This window comes from Marasmius oreades, chromosome 5 (assembly GCF_018924745.1).
Source record: "Marasmius oreades isolate 03SP1 chromosome 5, whole genome shotgun sequence".
Lineage (NCBI taxonomy): Eukaryota > Fungi > Basidiomycota > Agaricomycetes > Agaricales > Marasmiaceae > Marasmius > Marasmius oreades.
In genome coordinates this window covers 566,395-584,534 of record NC_057327.1, presented here as the reverse complement: position 1 = coordinate 584,534, position 18,140 = coordinate 566,395, and the positions used below count along the sequence as shown (strand labels likewise).

The 18,140-nt window shown below is 47.4% G+C and overlaps 8 protein-coding genes across 11 annotated transcripts; 5 read left to right on the top strand and 3 right to left on the bottom strand.

The window, feature by feature from the left end:
* Nucleotides 1-34: 34 nt before the first annotated feature.
* Nucleotides 35-376, bottom strand: E1B28_008250 (uncharacterized protein; the record flags this gene model as incomplete). The annotated part of the gene is made up of 1 exon (XM_043153035.1): nt 35-376. One exon carries the CDS (start codon nt 374-376, stop codon nt 35-37), a length of 342 nt encoding a protein of 113 aa, XP_043008318.1.
* A 90-nt stretch (nt 377-466) lies between these two features.
* On the top strand, nt 467-3,991 carry E1B28_008249 (uncharacterized protein). The gene is made up of 14 exons (XM_043153034.1): nt 467-673; nt 729-922; nt 979-1,182; nt 1,233-1,389; nt 1,445-2,193; nt 2,245-2,376; nt 2,437-2,516; nt 2,580-2,649; nt 2,701-2,752; nt 2,800-2,868; nt 2,930-3,127; nt 3,186-3,284; nt 3,339-3,604; nt 3,661-3,991. The coding sequence occupies exons 1-14, from the start codon at nt 529-531 to the stop codon at nt 3,868-3,870; spliced, it is 2,625 nt and encodes an 874-aa protein (XP_043008317.1). The 5' UTR covers nt 467-528; the 3' UTR covers nt 3,871-3,991.
* Nucleotides 3,992-7,374, bottom strand: E1B28_008248 (uncharacterized protein). Its single transcript, XM_043153033.1, has 9 exons — nt 6,856-7,374; nt 6,024-6,795; nt 5,895-5,974; nt 5,783-5,842; nt 5,563-5,725; nt 5,346-5,492; nt 5,131-5,283; nt 4,720-5,076; nt 3,992-4,656 (listed from the first exon to the last, which is right to left on the bottom strand). The coding sequence occupies exons 1-9, from the start codon at nt 7,320-7,322 to the stop codon at nt 4,111-4,113; spliced, it is 2,745 nt and encodes a 914-aa protein (XP_043008316.1). The 5' UTR covers nt 7,323-7,374; the 3' UTR covers nt 3,992-4,110.
* A 427-nt stretch (nt 7,375-7,801) lies between these two features.
* On the top strand, nt 7,802-9,294 carry E1B28_008247 (uncharacterized protein; the record flags this gene model as incomplete). 2 transcript variants are annotated; one of them, XM_043153031.1, is made up of 5 exons in its annotated part: nt 7,802-8,026; nt 8,101-8,639; nt 8,699-8,870; nt 8,943-9,063; nt 9,120-9,294. In XM_043153031.1, the coding sequence occupies exons 3-5, from the start codon at nt 8,744-8,746 to the stop codon at nt 9,292-9,294; spliced, it is 423 nt and encodes a 140-aa protein (XP_043008314.1). In that variant the 5' UTR covers nt 7,802-8,026; nt 8,101-8,639; nt 8,699-8,743. The 2 variants fall into 2 exon arrangements, with proteins under 2 accessions (XP_043008314.1, XP_043008315.1); XM_043153032.1 differs by having other exon boundaries at nt 7,997-8,026; nt 8,101-8,677; nt 8,760-8,870.
* Nucleotides 9,295-9,999: 705 nt separating this feature from the next.
* Nucleotides 10,000-10,550, top strand: E1B28_008246 (uncharacterized protein; the record flags this gene model as incomplete). Its single annotated transcript, XM_043153030.1, has 3 exons — nt 10,000-10,126; nt 10,196-10,316; nt 10,376-10,550. The coding sequence occupies 3 exons, from the start codon at nt 10,000-10,002 to the stop codon at nt 10,548-10,550; spliced, it is 423 nt and encodes a 140-aa protein (XP_043008313.1).
* A 467-nt stretch (nt 10,551-11,017) lies between these two features.
* Nucleotides 11,018-12,808, top strand: E1B28_008245 (uncharacterized protein). Of its 2 annotated transcripts, XM_043153028.1 has the most exons (9): nt 11,018-11,054; nt 11,139-11,350; nt 11,417-11,551; nt 11,614-11,704; nt 11,772-11,832; nt 11,896-12,095; nt 12,178-12,257; nt 12,326-12,497; nt 12,549-12,808. In XM_043153028.1, exons 2-9 carry the CDS (start codon nt 11,185-11,187, stop codon nt 12,661-12,663), a joined length of 1,020 nt encoding a protein of 339 aa, XP_043008311.1. In that variant the 5' UTR covers nt 11,018-11,054; nt 11,139-11,184; the 3' UTR covers nt 12,664-12,808. The 2 variants fall into 2 exon arrangements, with proteins under 2 accessions (XP_043008311.1, XP_043008312.1); XM_043153029.1 differs by having other exon boundaries at nt 11,022-11,054; nt 11,896-12,257; nt 12,549-12,803.
* Nucleotides 12,809-15,054: 2,246 nt separating this feature from the next.
* E1B28_008244 (uncharacterized protein) lies at nt 15,055-15,391 on the top strand (the record flags this gene model as incomplete). The annotated part of the gene is made up of 2 exons (XM_043153027.1): nt 15,055-15,073; nt 15,132-15,391. 2 exons carry the CDS (start codon nt 15,055-15,057, stop codon nt 15,389-15,391), a joined length of 279 nt encoding a protein of 92 aa, XP_043008310.1.
* A 216-nt stretch (nt 15,392-15,607) lies between these two features.
* On the bottom strand, nt 15,608-17,801 carry E1B28_008243 (uncharacterized protein). 2 transcript variants are annotated; one of them, XM_043153025.1, is made up of 10 exons: nt 17,688-17,801; nt 17,319-17,617; nt 17,239-17,251; nt 17,115-17,169; nt 16,849-17,055; nt 16,656-16,738; nt 16,494-16,586; nt 16,360-16,419; nt 16,194-16,284; nt 15,608-16,124 (listed from the first exon to the last, which is right to left on the bottom strand). In XM_043153025.1, exons 2-10 carry the CDS (start codon nt 17,519-17,521, stop codon nt 15,715-15,717), a joined length of 1,215 nt encoding a protein of 404 aa, XP_043008308.1. In that variant the 5' UTR covers nt 17,522-17,617; nt 17,688-17,801; the 3' UTR covers nt 15,608-15,714. The 2 variants fall into 2 exon arrangements, with proteins under 2 accessions (XP_043008308.1, XP_043008309.1); XM_043153026.1 differs by having other exon boundaries at nt 17,115-17,617.
* Between the last annotated feature and the right edge of the window lie 339 nt (nt 17,802-18,140).

The following is an 18,140-nucleotide window of genomic DNA, read 5'->3' as shown; positions in this document are numbered from 1 at the left end:
CAGCGTTGAATCGCATGGACCTCATACACGTAACCTACAAAGTCAATATACCACCGAATTCATGCGGATTTCCTTGCCAAAACCATAAGAAGTCGGTGTGATAAAATTTCTTGGTAGATATCATGATGATGGTGTAGTAGGTTAGGAAATTTACATCGGTATTGATGTGATCCCCTGCGAGCTTGAAAGCCTTGGATCGTCTACGACGTTCCATGAACTCCAAAGATAGCGCTGTTTGCGGACCAAATGGTTGGGAGACCGTCCCGGTCGTTCGGAGAAGCACCGTGAACATGTAGAAACGATAGTGTTGCCCCATGAGTAACTCCTCTCTTTTGCGTCGTCCAAAAATATCTTCCGTCCATTTCTCTGAGATCATGGAAGTTGAGCAGTGGTGCGGACATACGTCGTTTTCTGACAGTCGGGTCCCATCATCATGTATGGTCCATCAACTTGACCGTTGACGTTGAGGGCGTTGTTTGTTGCTGTTACCTCTGTACCACACCTCTTTCCCTTCACGTTCACGGCTTCATGAGCAAGATTCCCCCAAAACGAACTCTACCGTCTAAAGAAGCTACTCTCTTTAAGGAACTTTTGACATTGTACGAAACTCGGCAATTGAAAAAGGGCATCAAAACCTCAGATCAAATACTGAAGAAAATTCCTGAACATGGCGGTCAGTTCCTTCAAATCGACACTAGAGACGTCCTTTATTGACAATCGTAGTGCAGAAACATTGTGCATGAAAGGGCTCATACTCACACATATGGGAAGACGCGATGAAGGAATAGAGATGGTAAAGAAGGGTGTTAGATTAGATTTAACCTCCCATATCGTTTGGCACGTTTTCGGGCTGATACAAAAGGGCGAAAAAAACTATGAAGAGGCTCTAAAATCATATACCCAGGCGTTGAAGTTCGATAAAGTGCGTGTTCACGAGATGTTTCAAAGGAAAGATATATTAAGTACAACCGAGGGCAGGAAAATCTGAACATTCTTCGCGACGCAGCACAGTTGCAAACTCATCTTCGACTTTACGACGGCCTTGTGGAGACGCGGTATAAACTTCTTAGAATGCGACCGATGCTGAGGCAAAATTGGATCGCCCTGGCAGTCGCCTATCATCTTGGTGGAAATCTTTTGGAGGCGAAGAAAGTCCTGGAGAATTATGAGAGGACGCTCAAGGTGATTTTCATATTCGCCTGTTTGAGATATTGTGAGCTCATGTCCCTCAGAACTTACCGGACTACGATATCGAGCATTCGGAAACCTTGGTGTACCATGTACGGCTTCTGGAAGCACTAGGAGAGTGGTCGGATGCGTTATCATTACTCGATACCAATGCTAAAGAGAGGGCAATAGTAGACAAGACGGCTATAATGGAATTCAGAGGTCGGGGATCGTCGAAACACGTCTGCAAAAGCTATTCACTCACGATAACATACAGCTCGTCTTACTTCCAAACTTGGGTCCTCGGACGCAGAACACTCATGGCGTGTTCTCATCGAACATAATTCAGAATGTTATGATTATTACCATGGTTATCTTTCGAATCTCGGCATCAACCTCTCCACTCACCCAGCTCAAGCCCTCAAGGTCCTTCAAGATTTTGCCGTTCAGCTACCAAAGGCCACCGCTCCAAAACGTTTATCTTTAACAATAGCTCCTGCGTCTTTCGCAGGTGATGACAGTATTCTCAGCTTCTACAACCTCGCTCGCGCCTACCTTGTCGCTGGATTGACGAAAGGTATACCCTCACTATTCGCGGACATCAAGTCCCTCTACAGTGACCCAGAGAAGCTCCAAATCATCCAGGATATTGTGGAACAAGCCAAAGAAGACAATACTCCTCCCACAGATCCTTCTTCTTCAACTTCCCCATCGACATCAGAACCGATAACATATCTTTGGACCTTATATTACCTCGCGCAGCATTACTCCTACCTCTCGCAACACTCAAAAGCCCTATCCCTTCTCGACGTTGCTCTAGCTCACACACCCACTTTGCCCGAACTGTACATGCTCCGTGCACGTATTTTCAAGCGTGCGGGAGACCCAATTAGAGCTGCGGGAGCGATGGAGGAGGCAAGAGCCTTGGATGGTCAGGATCGCTTCCTTAACACTAAGAGCGGAAAATACTTGCTCAGGGCCGGAAGACCGGAGGAGGCTGAGAAGGTCTTTGGGTTATTTACGAAAGTGAGTGATTTTCTCGAATACTGAACTTGACTAATACTCGTTACTTTTCAGAAAGATGCCACCAGTCCAGGGAGCGACTTGCAAGATATGCAGTCGTTACTCTATCTACTAGAGCAAGCAGATGCGCAATACAGAAGCGGAAGGCTGCATTTGGCACTCAAAAAGTATATCGTTGTTCAAAAGGTCCAGCCCGGCTTATCTGGAAACCCTGTTGTAGCTTACTCACCGGTTTCCTTTATTTAGATATTCGATGAATTCGACGATGACCAGTACGACTTCCACGGTTACTCGCTGCGTAAATTTAATATCATTATCTATCTCAAGTACGTTGCTAATCTTACTTTCCCCTTCAACCTGACCTCAAACCGCTTTGTGTTTGTGAATAGTTTATTGGAATGGGAAGATCGTCTTCGGTCCAATGTCGCCTACATTAAAGCCGCAACCTCCGCTAGCCGTGTAAGCTGTCTGTACACCCTGCGAAGTCCACTTAATGAGTAACGACGATAGATCTTCGTTGCGGTGCACGATGATCCCAGTCTGAAAACACCAGCGTCGTCTTGTAGGCATTCTCCCGCAAGTCTTTCGCCCGATCTCACTACTTTTCAGTGAAACTCTCAGATAAAGCCAAAAAGAAAGCGAAGAAAGCTGCGCAAAAAATTGAGGAGGTAAAGAAAGGTATTATTCTTCGCTTCCCTTCGTCTGCTCGCCACTCTCTTAATTGAGTGCATCTCCGCAGCTGCTGCGAATGCCAACTCAAACGAAGACAAGGGCCTCGAACCGAGTCCAGCCAAAGACGAGGACCCCGACGGCCTCAAGCTCTTAGCGTGCGAGGATCCGCTTGAAAGAGCCGCAAAGCTATTGCAACCCCTCGTTGAATTGGATGTGCAAGATGTAGATGTCCTGGGTTGCGTGTACGATGTTGCTGTCAGACGAGGTGCGTATTTTTCATTGTAGTCTTACACGTAGCTCACAGCATCGTGCCCTTAACGTAGACAAACTCCTACAAGCTATCCAGGCATTGAACCGGGCTCGGAAACTTGCCAAGGACCATCCAGAAGTTCATTTCAGAGTCGCGCATGCACGGAAATTAGGTGTGTTGTCAGGTCGATAGTCAGAATGACTTCAAGCTGATAGACGTCGAAAAGCGTCTTCGTTACCTGCACAGTCATCCTCCCCGTCTTCCGTTGATCCAATCCGGGTATTCAAGGATGAAGTAGACAGGATACTCCCGCCAGAAGTTTCACTGATGACGTTCAATTCGCAATACCTCCAACAACACTCGGGATCTTGTCAAGCTATACTAGCTGCATCCAGGGTATTGAGTAAGGTGCTCGAATCCCCGACAGATGAGGCGGAGGGGGTTGCGTTTATGACGCTGAGTACCGCTGAGGATGTGAAGCTCGATGTCAAGGTGAAGAACTTTACTTCCCGTTCCTACGTGCCGATGCTAACGTTTCACCATTCTAGACTGCCCTCGATGTTATAGCGTTCTTGCAATCAATCAAGTCAACACGCGTTGAAGAGTACAGGAAAGCTTGTGATGGACGATTTGAACTAGCGACGGTTTTCAAGACATCCGAGGAGCGAGAAAAGCTAGCTGAAGAGATCTTTACATTAACACGGGAAGGTAGTAGCAATAGTGTTAATGTTGAGCCCGAAGCAGAGCTCGGTTCATAGGGAGTATATCGCAGTCAATCTCCCAAATGTGTGAAGGGAAAGAGTTGATTTCTTTAATAGTCTTTCGTCCGAGGCAGGGAAACAATACAAAGTTAACCATGCAATCAATGCAGTCATAACACACGAGAGCAGATATGTATGAAGGTTGTGCAAGAAAGCCAAGCGTAAATGGATAGCAAACTGCACATAGATGCGGGATAGATTATGCAACACAAAGGTGGAAATGAGCATCAAGCATCTCTACGCCGGCAGGTTCTCCTTGTTACGCACTAGCGGTAATCCCTTCGAAACCCTTATGGTCTTTGTCGGAGATCCAACGCGAACTTCGCCCTCGAAGCTTACGTCGCCAGTTTCCGCCTCCAACATAGTGCCCCACTCTTCCTCGAGTAGACTGGGCAACATCTTTCCCCCACAAACTTCTAACTTGAAAGGACTGTCTTCCCCCAAGCTTAGCCTCAAATCGAACTCGGTATCTAGAGAAACTGCAGTCGTGGCCGTAGACATGCTGGTGTTGGAATCAACGGTCTGCATCGAATCACCAGTTGGGAACGGGATGAGTCTATCGTCCTCATCCTGAAGTTGATTTTTGCGGGAACGGAGACTTCGTAGATGTTTACGTTCCGCAAAAGCAGCAGCAGCTCCTCGAGGTGAAGGCATCGGTGGAATAATACTACTCGTTCGTCGTGAGGGCGATGAGCTTGGAAGAGTCAATCCTAGTCCTAACGAGTCGAACTTGCTCACGAATGCGGCAAGCGCACGACGTTCATCTTCGAGCTTGATTCGATTCTGGTCAAAAAGTGGCGTCTTGGTCATCGCTCGGACCTATGATGAAAAAGATAGCAACAATACCTTCTTCTCTTTTTCGAGTTCCTTCACGACTTCCTCAGCCCATTTTTGCCCTTCCTCTCTTCTGCGTTTCTCCTCTTCGACTTTTGCTGCCCATTCCCTTTCTACTGTAGCTCTCACTTCCCTCTCTACTTCTGCTCTCAGGTTTTTGAGTGTCTCTGCAAATTCACCTATATCGCCTCCATCCTCTCGCGTTCCTCGAGTGACAATCTCCAACTCACGGATTTTTTCCGACTGCTCAGCGATTATTTTGTCGTTCCCATCGTCAACAGGCGGCTGTTCAAGTGCTGCTTCCAGAGAAAGGATCTGTCGTGCTTGGGTCTCAAGTTGCAATCGGGCGGAGAGAAGCTCTTGTTGAAGCTGGACGGAACGGATGAACATCTGTTTCCAGACAGTTGAAGAAATCAAACTAACCTGGTACGGCGACATATCGAAGTCGACTTTGACCGGGCTGGCGGGCCTCGATTCCGATCCGCCCTCCTCAATGGTGTTGCTCGTCAAAATAAGCTTCGTGAGTTGTTGAATCCTGTCGTTGAGTTCCTTCATGGCTTTGGATTCGTCCTGTTTCTGTTGTACACCAACGGTTGAGAACCAAAACCCGCTTCTTTCTGCAACCGATCCGTGCTCACCTCTTGAGCAGAAAGTCTTCGCATGCGAGCGGGAGCATCGCTGACAGCTTCCTTCTCCGCCAACCTTCTCTTGAGATCTTCAATCTCTTTGCGGTATCGTTCAATCAACGCATCCGTATCTAAGATCTCTTTCTTCTGTGCATTCAGCTAAAAGGACACAAACGATTCAGCGATGCTTTTTTTTTCGAAACCCACACCAAAATGAAAGTCTCCTGACCTTGACGCCTTTAACCCGCTTTGCAAAACTGAGGGTGCTGGTACTCTCTGCAACAGCTGCTGGGTCTGGATTGATCGTGCATATGACGCTGATGCGAGCGTTACCGGCCAACGATGGCTGCAGCATTCGCGTGAGCTTACTGTTTCGGTACGGTACATGATCGCTGACGGACTGTCGCATTAGATATGGGGGGTCACTGGCAAGAGGCATATCACAATACCTCTTGTTCTTAGCGGCGTTTTCAGAAAGTGTTCCAATCACTGTCCCGAGGGTCAAGAGACTAGATTGAGGGAGTTACTTCGCAGCTTCAAAAGGTTCGAGGTGCGACCAACCTGGTATTGATGTATTTCCCTTCCCTAGTACGGTCCTTGTCTGAAGTGGCTTTCTCCGACCCAGCAAGATCTATGAGACTCTACAAACTCGGTTGATTTTGTATCCACAGAAACGTGAACGGGACGTACCAAAATGGAAGTCTGTACACTCTTCCCTTCTCGTGCTTGTAATCTTGAACCCGTAGCACCCGGTCCTGGTGTAGCACGCCCACTACGACTCGGCGCACGCAACTCGGTCTCATCCACAGGACCACACCCTCGTTCCCTACTTTCGACGACAAGTCTGAACACACTATGACTCCGACTGCTCCTGTCATTCCAATCTGTGCAGGCAGTTCGTCGATGTCTCTCTCCTCTTTTTAAAACCTCGTTTACTCCCTTCAAGCTTGTTACCACCTCTTCCCGTAATGGAGACAGGATGATCTCCGAGCCATTCCCACCTTGAATCTGAACCTGGTTCCCAGAACCAGGTGGAGCGAGAAGATCGTGTATGGTCTCGTTGTAAATTTCCAGGTAGGAACAACGGAGAAGATACTCTCTATCTGCAGTACGTTTGATGTAGCCGAAAACGTCACGCATCGCACGAGGTATGATACCCGGCTCGTCCTCGTCGCCGGATAGAGTGTATGTCTTTCCTGAAGCGGTTTGTCCATAGGCAAATATAACGGCGTTGAAGCCCTCCATGGCAGCATGAACGTGTGACCGTGCAACGGTGGTGTAAATAGGTTTGTTTGGAGTTCCTGTAAGAATAGAATCGAAGTGGAACGTGGTCGGTGTTGCAGAGTTAGTAGAAGTGGTGGCTGACATCAGGTTGGGATTTCGAGCATGAGCTGGGTTCAGTTGTATGGAGTTGGAACCTGGCGTAGACTTCCAGGCTGACTGTTTATCTGTAGGACGGATTCTGAGTGGAGAGATAGCGGTTAGCAAAATGTCGATGATCGGCTCTTCAAACTAATCATACCTGATGGAAACCATGACCTTGTCCCGTTTTCCGTGGTCCACCTGAATCGTCTTCAGCAATGCCTCATCCAGCTCTCCTGATATATCACCAGCTTCGACCGTCTGGGAGTCGACAAGAACCTCCTCTGGGTCAACGTTGCTGACATCCATTTCACTCATCGCAGGCATGAGTGTCGGACTTTCCGCTCCCTGTCGACTCTTTGAGCGTGGCGTGCCAGGAGTGCGAGGTCCACCATCAGTACCCTCCTTAACCGGTGTTCCAGGTACTGTGGCTAACGTTGGTTTGGGCCTACCAACGTAGTTTCTCGGTCGAGATTCAACAGTGACGGGTGCCTTGTAGCGTTTGTGAGTCGATGGTAAGAGGGTCTGAGGTGCAGAAGTATTAGACAGCGATGAGAGTGGTCTCTTTGGGGTAAAGAGGGCTGGCCGTGTAATTTTCGAAGCTGGGGTGCTTGATACCGACGACATCTGCTGGTCGTTCGGGTTCACTTGTTCAACCGTGGGAACACAGGATGTCCCGAAAAGCGCGAATACATCATGTGACCGTGCATGTAACCTTAATTTGCAGTGACAGTGACATGGTGGCTCGGCAGTGGCTCTTCTTTCTTTCTCTGCAACATGCATGACCTTCGAAGGAAGTGTCTGGTCGTCACCGTTTATTTTCAATTCCTGGGGTGTATTCACATCCAAGCTATCTACTGGAGTCTGGGTCGTCCCGATAGCTGGTGCTAGCTAGCAGGCTAATCGACGCCCACACTCGCAACTCCGTCTCCCCCTCATGGACCACTTGAAACTTTCACTGACGCGGGAGATAATATTCAACTCGGCCATTCGGATCGTGATTCATGGCTTTGAAGCGTCAAGTACGGAGTCAAGATTACATTCCGACCTCGGACTCGCTGGAGGCTGACTCAATGTTTATGGTCCGTCTAGCAGGGCGTCTTTCTAAGTTATTCAGGACAAAATTATCGCCGCCCTTTATCGAATTCCGGTTACCCTGCTATGATCACTTTGGTTCCTTCCTGTTTTCATCCTGGTATCCGTTTCCTGATACCTGGAAATCGTCAAAGTCTCTTCTGCAGTTCTACAGAGGGAACGGCATCCCACCGCTCAAGTACTCACGAATGGTACTGTCAAGTTCGAAAGAAAAGCGGCGTTGAGGAATTCTGACGGTAACTATATTGATTATCTCAATATATATCCGGATGGTTGCCAGGCTAATTTAATCTCTTGGTGCGGGATGTAGAATCAAATCGGAGGATGAGGTGCCTTGATTTCTCCAAGGGCGTCACCGGAAAGTATCATTTCTAGCCCTCCAGAAAATTGAACCCACGAATGGCCGTTTTACAGTTCGATCCCACCGTAAAAAATTATCGAATACCACCACCTCTCTTCGACTCGCTGATGGCCAGTGGAGTCGGCTTGACTATCAGGTCGCTGATGACTGGATCAGCCTATAGTCCTGGAAAACGACCCCCAACATACCATGCCTTAGTACCTCGATTCTCCTGACAAAAAAAATTGGACCCGTGCACATGGAAATATGGTGCTAGCACCTCTTAGGACTTTAACATGGACGCCCATGGACAATGAAATCGCATTTGGGTATCGCGAATTGTGGACAATCCCGCCGTGGTCGTATTCATCAAAACGCGTTGAATTGTTCCTGTTCCTACTTACGCTACAATTAGGACGCTCGCCTACCACTGACAGAGCAAAAGATTTCTCAACACAATTCTACCAGAGTAATGATAGCAGTCGGGGTTTGGGCTCAACCTTTTGGAAGTACGTACGTCCTCCCTCAAGCTATAAATGTCAACCAAGTTGGTCTCCCTTTCCACAAGATACTGTCTGTCCTCCGATCCGACCTTCAACTCACATTAACAAAGATGTTCTCCGTTAAAGCTTTGTCTCTTATCATGGCCTCCTTGGCCGTTGCTACTCAAGCATTTCCTGCTCCTAAGGCAGTGACTATCGCCGAAGCTCAAATTGCTAGCGCTACCTACAACGGTGATGGTGTGTAGTACCGCTTCTCTCAGCTTGCTCATCGCTTGGCCACGATTTGACACTGTTATTTGACACCCTCAGCCACCTACTACGCCCCTGGTTTAGGAGCCTGTGGACGTAACAACAACGCCAATGAGCTGGTTGCTGCCGTCGCTGCGACGATCTTCGACACCTTCCCTGGTGCGACGGCCAATCCTAACAAGTGAGTACCAGACTCTGCAAACTTGTTCTTCCTGCTTATTACCTTTTTCCCCGAAGCAATCCTATCTGTGGAAGACCGGCCGTAGTTACATACCAAGGCAAATCGGTCACTGTTACGATAGTCGATCGATGCCCAGGTTGCGGAACTACTGGAATTGATCTTTCTCCAGCTGCATTCCAAATTTTGGCGCCTCTTAGTGTAGGCAGGATCCCCGTTCAGTGGACCGTCTAGTAAATATGCGAGGCTTCCTAGATTTCGACTGTCACTTTAGAAATATAGACTGGGGTAAATTAGACACTGTAGAAGATCAGGAGTTTATATTGTACTTTATGTGTATGGGATAAAGGTTTACTCGTTAGATTTGCGTTGATAAGTATAGTCGCAAAGACATGGTTTCTCAACTTTATCGTTTGGATGTGTCCCAGCCCGACGAACGCCAGCTTCAGTCAAGAGGCCAATAATTTAATTTTAGTGTAGGGTAGGGTAGGCGCGAGCACGCACACGGCAATGTGCGCAAAAACGACTGTGGGTGCCAGGCAAGGCACTTAGCTCGGACAAGATTCGAGAAGGAGATTGGTGAGAATTCGGTGGACTTTGTTGACGTAGTTTGGACGTGACCCAGCTCGGCATTGAAATATTGACTGCCGCCTCGACTATCGCCATGCCACGCGAAACTGTCGGGTATACGGATCTGCGAAATCTCACACCTCTTGGTTCCTGTTCCTATAATTTACGCCACAATCAGAACGCTCGCTCACCACTGACAGAGCAAAATATTTCTCAACACAATTCTACAGAGTAATAATAGCAGTCGGGGTTTGGGAACCTTTTGGAAATAGGTATTTTCTCCTCCCTCAGGCTATAAATGCCAACCAGGTTAGTCTTTCCACAAGATAGTCTGTCCTCCGATCCGACCTTCAACTCACATTAACAAAGATGGTCTCCACTGCAGCTTTGTCTCTTATCATGGCCTCCTTGGCCGTTGCTACTCAAGCATTTCCTGCTCCTAAGGCAGTGACTATCGCCGAAGCTCAAATTGCGAGCACTACCTTCAACGGTGATGGTGTGTACCACTTCTCTCAGCTTGCTTGTCGCTTGGCCTCCATTTGACACTGTTATTTGACACCATCAGCCACCTTCTACGCCCCTAGTTTAGGAGCCTGTGGAATTACCAACACCGCCAATGAGCTGGTTGCTGCCGTCGCTGCGACGATCTTCGACAACTTCCCTGGTGCGACGGGTAATCCTAACACGTGAGTAGTACCAGCCTCCGCAAACTTGTTCTTCCTGCTTATTTCGTTTTTCCCTGAAGCAATCCTATCTGCGGAGTACGGGCCGTAGTTACATTCCAAGACAAATCGGTCACTGTTCTGATAGTCGATCGATGCGAAGGTTGCGGAACTACTGGAATTAACCTTTCTCCAACTGCATTCCAGTTTTTGGCGCCTCTTGAACTAGCCAGGATCCCCGTTCAGTGGACCATCTAGTAAAATGCGAGGCTTCCTAGATTTCGACTGTCGCTTCAGGAATTTACAATGTACTTTATGTGTATGGGATAAAAGTTTACTCGTTAGTAAATTTACGTTGATAAGTATAGTACCAAGAAAAGGACTTACGAAGACATGGATTCTCAGCTTTATCGTTTGGATGTGTCCCAGTCCGACGAACGCCAGCTTCAGTCATAATTTAACCGTAGTGTATGTAGTGCAGGGTTGCTTTTGCGGTCGTTGCGGCCAGCGTTAACGATAATGAAGATGGTGCATAACGAGTGGCAAAACCGTAGCAGCGAGAAGGACTAAGAGCATGCCATTTGCGCCGTTTGCAGTGGAGGTTGAAAGAAATTCCATCAGCAGGGCATGGGAACCACGTCGGTCGTCGCGGAGGTAAACTGGTCATGAGCCCGATCGCCTTCCCCAAAAGGTACTGTAAGTCGGAAGGAGGCCGGGAATCCCCGGGTCGACGGCACTTAACATAGACCTCCAAGGTACTGTGTGAGTCTACATTTTACTGTGCCCACACACAGATCATTTGATTCATGAAGAATAGATTACTCATATCAGTCGCTTCATATATAGCCAGGAAACTATACCCAAGTGCAGATCGAATCCACGTCCTTGACCCATGACCGAAAACGCGCACTTTTCAATCTTGGATTCCGAACTTGCGATGCTCCTTGGTGGTGTAACACCATCGCCTGACGAAAACCTTACTGTTGAGTCCCGGAGGGAAAGATACGACAAGATAGTACCAAAGGCAAAACAGAACCACGAGCCTTTCTTGCCCCACAGTTAGTCTCTTTTTGTTTGCTGCTTGGAAGGCTTTCTGTTCACCAATGCGGCGGCTTTCACCTCAGATTCTGAATACACCGTTGTCGATCATCGAATCGACGTTGGCGAAGGCGTTCGCGTACTTGCCAGGTCCATCATACCTACGCCCCGAGACGGAGAAGACGGATGTTTCCCTCTACTTTTCTGGATACATGGCGGAGGTACGTGAAGAAGATCTCACCATTACAAGGAGAGCCTCATGTTCGAGCGGTGTTGAGTGCAGGTTGGATAACGGGTGATGTTCATATGGACGATTATCATCTTCGAAGAACGAGCGTTGACTTGCGGATATCGGTTGTAAGCTTTGAGTATCGGTGAGTCCTTCCTATTTTGAGTGACCGCTACTACTTCTAATCTGAATGGCTCTCTCCTGTGGCTTAGACTAGCACCTGAACATCCTTTCCCCAGCGCTCCAAATGACTCCTTTGCTGGTCTCAAATACGTACGGAATCTCGCTTTCACTTTGTTCTTTTTTCTTACCTTATATACTTTCCCATATTTAAAGGTCGCTGCTCACCCGGAACTATTCTCTGCATCACTCAAAAAGGGTTTTCTCGTCGGCGGACCTTCTGCAGGTGGGAATATCGCAGCTGTACTTGCCCATCGCGCTAGAGACGATCCATACTTTGCTCGTAACGAGACACCCGTAACTGGACAGCTTCTGCAAATCCCTTGTTTGATTCATGTCAAGGCATACCCGGATAGGTTGTTTCTATTTCTTATATACTCATTCATTCCCCCGAGGTTATGTTTTTGCACACGCTTACACTTATGGTTTTTCTTACAGGTACAAATCCTCGCTATTGTCGATGGAACAAAATAAGGATGCACCTTCGTTATCAAAGCCTGCGGTAGAGTTGGTTTTAGGTCTGTATGTTTTTCAATTAGTGACGATGTACTTCCTCATTGACTGACTGACTATCACTCATTCAAAGACCTATACAACGCACCTCCAACAGACCCCGACATGTCCCCTCTCCTTCTTTCCTCCCATCGCGGTCTTCCACCAGCTTTTATTCAAGTTTGTGGTCTCGATCCGCTCCGTGACGAAGGGATACTGTATAAGAAAGTTCTTGAAGCGGCTGGTGTGCCTGCTAGACTCGAAGTGTAAGTTGAGCCTTCTTGTACAGGCGAACTGATCTCACACGGACTCGATAGATACCCCGGCGTACCACATCTATTCGATGTGCTTTACCCGTCTTTGAAGCAGTCAACGAAATACATTGAAGATATGAGAGAAGGACTTCGTTGGCTGCTCTCGGAATCGAAATGAGAATGGGATGGTACTCGAGGTTCCCTTTTACTGTAGGTGTTCTTCTTTGGACTGTCGGCCACAATGGCTACCGTCTATTATTTATTGCGACCAAGTTCTAAATTGAATAATGACAAATACGATATACGTTTACCTTTGAACTCACCTAGAACCCCTGCTTCACACTCGGCTGAGCTTCAGCTAGGACACGAAGGAACTTACGCGGCTACGCCTACTAACAGTCGCAAAGACTCTTGTAAGCTGTCCATACGTCATGCCCTCAACGTCCTTCCAAACCTCAACGGACTCGCTAAACATCAACCTTTCCCCAAACATCGGTGATTTGCCAACAGATACTTAGAACGTCCCTGCCACTTGAAAAACCAGCAACTTCGTCTAAGTACGAGGTTCCATCTTGGGGTTCCTCTCGTTGAAAGAATATTAAATCCCTGAGAGATTTTTTCGAGTAACTGCCTTGAACGCGTAACTGTGGTGACTTTCTCGGATTGGCGAGGCTTGGTAACTTACATTTTTCGACGAGAATTTACAGTTCTGGGACTTGGCGAGAATGTGAATGGAATTGGTCAATCGGGGTTGATTAAGTACAGTGGATGCCTATCCATAGGATTTTTTCTAAATTCTAGTTCTAGATATGTGTCGTAAGCAGCCAAAATAAGTAACCTTTGCCTCCATTTGTACAGGCAGTGCTCGCTTATGCCCACTGTGGTGCGCAGGTGGAGCTTTCCAGACAGCTCATCTGCAGAGGCCCCCCACCCCCCTCTGTAGACTTGCTGATGACGTTTATGGTAGTTCGACCGCGCTTAGCTTATGCTAACCCAGCATTTGACACCCGTGGCGATGTCACATTTGGTCATGTGATGCATGAAGGCTAATGAATTTTGAGCTGTTCGTCGTCGTCTTCCCTTCTCCGCGTCGTTGTCATTAATATATCAATACACAGAATCGAATTAGCATCCTCTATCCAGCTTGTGACACCTTTATTCAATGAGTAACCTGCAAGAGAGAACTATGTACAAAAATGCATGGTTTTCCCATATGGGGATTGAATTTAGAAAGTTATCTGGGAAAAATTTGTCTGTGGTCTGGATTCGTCATTTCCAACCTGGTCCCAACAATTATCCCCGAAATTTAGAAACAGAAATCTAGAAAAAGCTCCTATGGATAGGCATCCAGTATCTCGAAATTCCAAAATAGAGCCAAAGCGTTGACGCACCTCGGGCCACTTTCTCTTTTCCTTCTGCTCCAGTTCGAATCTTCCACCCCGGGACCCCCATTGGAAATCTACAAAAAAAGCCCGATGTCGTGTCGAAACACCCTCCATCTGACCAAGGCGTCTTTTTCTTTCAGAATCGAAGCTCATTTTCCTGGTGTAACAGAATGAGGAAAACGCATTGAAATGTCACAACGAAGAGTTTTTTTACGACTCAGTGTCGATGACCGCGAGCGAGAATTTGATGTAGTCAACTGGCATGAGCAGCGATGATGGAGGAGAAAAAGAAAGGAGATGGTTGTGGCGGTTTTGGGAAGAGCTACGAGGAAGGCTCGTACCGTAAGTGTTCTCCATCCCTTTTCTTTTTTCGTTTGTTTTTTTGACGTTTTACTCGAAAAAGGGGCGGCAACAACAAGATCCTATGCGATGGATGGGCCATTTGGTCATTCTCCCGGTCTTCGACGACGACAAAGCTGAGCCTTTGACCTACCAGTGTGATCCGTACTGAGTTACATAGGTTCGCATTTCATCGCCACCTTCTGGTCCTGACCGGTCCTTCGACGACGAGCTGCGCATGTGTATCAAGGCCACCTTCCACTATCTACGGCGTACGTTCATACCTAATCAACTGGCATCTTGAATACAATCGATTCAAAATGCGTCAAAGCCGGTGCCTTTCGTTGGTGGTAACAATGGCATCTCATCTCCATGGGACTACCGGTGGCGCACTACTCCATTGAAGATGGGCGTTGGGGATGACCTTCGAAGGAGTTTGGTCCAAGAGGGCAATCATGAAAGAGTACTGTTATCCAGCCCTCTTTGTCATGAGTTTCTCGCCTCATTTTTCGCGTGCTGAGTAATGATTAAGACTTCTCTAATCTCAATAGGTAGGTTCAATCATATTTACAAAGGCGCCAGGCGGGCTGAACCAAATGATTGACAGGAAAATGAATTCACGCACTGCCCTCGAGCCGCAATACACGCCCCAATCACTTCAAAGCTTCAACGCTACACAACACCGCAAAACTACTTCAATTCCAACTCATCGCATTCGGGTCTAATCAACCATGCTTCCCTCAAAAGCGGGGACAATGTACCCGTGCTGAACACTAGAACACCAGAACACTTTCTCCTCGCTTTTGCTTTTTTTTCTCAAGTTCCTCTGAATCCTCTGAATCCTAATGTCGGCGTCTGAGACAGGTAAGCATACTAGCGTCTACTCCTCGACCTTTTATTTAACTCAAGGAATGGTCTCCAGCTACCACCCATGTTTTTTCAACTGTACCCATCTACCAGCAGGTCTGGTTCATCGTCCTCATCAGTGTTACAAGCGTCGTTCTTTTCTTCTGTCTGGCGGTTTTCGTGGCTACTCGCAGAGAGAAACGGGATCTGGAATCACAGCTCGAAAAGGGCCTCGGGGAGATGACGACTTCGACTTCGACTTCGACTCTAGAGGATCCGACGGGTTTACCGACCTTACCTCGGGAGAAAAAAGGTCTATTGGACGGGGGATTGTGATGTTTCGTATAGATTGCGCAGTACGCAGCAATTGAGGTGTTCGTCGTGCTGCGGGACGATAAAGCGCCAGGCTCCATGTAGATGAGGGCATCGTCTTGCATTTTACCCGACGATGAGTGGGTACTAGTGATTGATAAACACACTTGAGACCGTCACTCCTAGACTCTCAAGTGGATGATTTAGTACGATTTATATGATATTTACACATTTCAATCAAACGAAGAATGCCTCGGGCTGTTTTTAATTCACCAACACCCAGCGTTTGTAATTTGAATGTGGAACCTGACGGGTGTTTGTGGCTCCGGCGCCCCAGAGGTTTTTGATCAGGCCATGAGTGCTGGAGTATTCCTATTATCATTTTTCGTATCATCCCCCTTCGTAAACGCGCTTCCCTCCCTCAAGAACGCTGGTAAAACCGGGAGCGGAAGCTGATGTATATGTTCCACTCGCTGCTGTTGAACGTGAACTTGTAGTACTGAGCGCCGAGACTCGCTAGCAGATACCGAGTTACTGCTACCCAACTCCGCCTCAAATCTAGCGGATCCTAGGTCAAAGTCGGAGTATCCGGGCGTAGTATCTCTGCTCCTCCCAAGCCCTTGAAGATGAATTCTGGAATTGAGAACGGCGAGGTAGCTGTTAGCTTCTACTTTCCCTATCAGTACGATGACAGGGAAGTATAAACCAGCGTTTGGAGAAGCTAGGAGTAGAACTAGTGCGGATAATGCCATGAACGCTGCAAGTGCAAGCGTAAGACTCAAAGTCAAACCAGAGTAGGGTTATTAGGGACTGGGTCGAAACTTACCGGTCAAAGTCCCCGTCGTGACAGTTAACCACAGGATCTTGGTTATGAGTCTCCTAGTACCCGGTTGTACCATTACTTTCGATCGTTTAAGCTAAAAACAAAAACAAGGATTTGTGATTTTTTCCCCCGATAAGCGCACGTACTAGGGGAAACCGGCGCAACTTACGATCAATCCCATAAAAACCGCAATGGTGGTATCGCAGAGAGCCGAACTTATAGCCCATACCTGTCGCACAAAAGGAAGGGCCACGGGATAAAGATAAATGATTGAGAAGTCACGGTAACCACCAAAGACCTTACCGTCGTAATGATGTCCCTAGGGAAATCTCTTTCACTTAGTTCTATCATACGTGCGCCTCCCGCAAAGGTCGCTGCAGTACTTAGCAGAGATAGCTAAAGAGGGGAAACGCGTGAGTATTATTTAAGAAGTGAATTTGTTCGAACGAGAAATTCATTACTAACTGCGACCACTGCAATTGCCATGACCTTTGATCTAGACAAGATCCAAATTCTCCAAGCCGAAAAGCATTGACATAGTAGGCCCACTATCGCAGTCACGGTGGCGCACCGTATCATAGTAAAAAAAAAAAAAAAAAACAAACAAACAAACAGCAAAGTCAGAGAGAATGCGAGTCAGATTCCTCCAACAGCTCACCAATTCCAGTTTTGATCACAAAAGCCTCATCCCCCGAGTCTGCGCTACCGGCAAGGAGAAGAACAGCAGGGTCCCCAAACCCACTGCCGCAAAACAAGTACACTTTCCTGGCTACCCACGCTGTCTGCGTTGCTTCCATGATATAGATAAAGTAGAAGATCACTCTGATTGCGAGTTTGTCTTGGGAAGATGATTTGTGATATAGGACTGAAAGGAAACTTTGGTGAGCTCGAGGGTACTACGATTAATATGAGCCGCGTTCTCACAAATTTGGATGGTGAGGATGCCAAAGAGGCCCCAGTGAAAGAGCGATGTGAGGATCTTGGTAGATGTGTTCGTTACTTCGAAGTTTGTCGATGGCATCGAGGGTGGTACAGCTGAATTACTTACCAATGTCTTGCTCCTAGGAGTAAAGAATTAAGATTGGGAAGTGGGGGGATTGCAGACACAGTACAAGACGATTCACGTACACCATAATAGCTTCATCGAGCGAAATCATACCAGGCATGGTGTGGTCGGGAAGTGAGAGGATTTGCCAGAGAGGGATTCGGGGAATGATGGGTAAAACTTGAATCTTGATGTGTTTTTGCAACTTGGTTGCGGACGTTTTGAACCACCAAATGTCAGCGTGGATGGTTTCGTAAACGCGAAGAGAGCCGCCGAGTAAGTACATGATGCCCCATCCATCTCTGATGAGATGGAGGCATAATATATATAATACAGCACGAAGAGTGCTCCTTTGATAACATCGAGTTTGGCTGCCAAAACTCTACAGCAATTGTTAATAGAGTGAGTATTTTCATTTGGAATTGGAATCAATCAAAAATCAATCGACTTACATGGCACCATGATCAGACGTTCGTTATTTGAGATGGCTCCAGACCTGTGAACAGGAAGCGTCGATATACGGAGGCCCCTCACCACGAGTTTCTTGTGAGCCCGTGCTTTGAAACTCAGACCAAACTCGGCATGACGAGGTTGACCTTGTCCGAGGAGTCCGGTCAACTTTTTTTGAATGTCACGCGGCCTGGCTGCTCGTCGCCAAAACCATCTCTACTGGTTTCCAAACCTCGGAAATCAACAGAGAAGACGCTTCAATTGCACTTCAATATTTCAATACCCATGTATCAACTTGAATGACAGAAATTAATGTTTTTCACTGCTTTTATTTTTCACTGCCAGTAAGATCATATGCCATAGGAGTCGTAGAGGATACAGGTACTTCTCAATTATTTCTACCCATTCACAACTCATTGTTTATGCCCGCTGTGTTCAGCGTTGTATGCGACTTT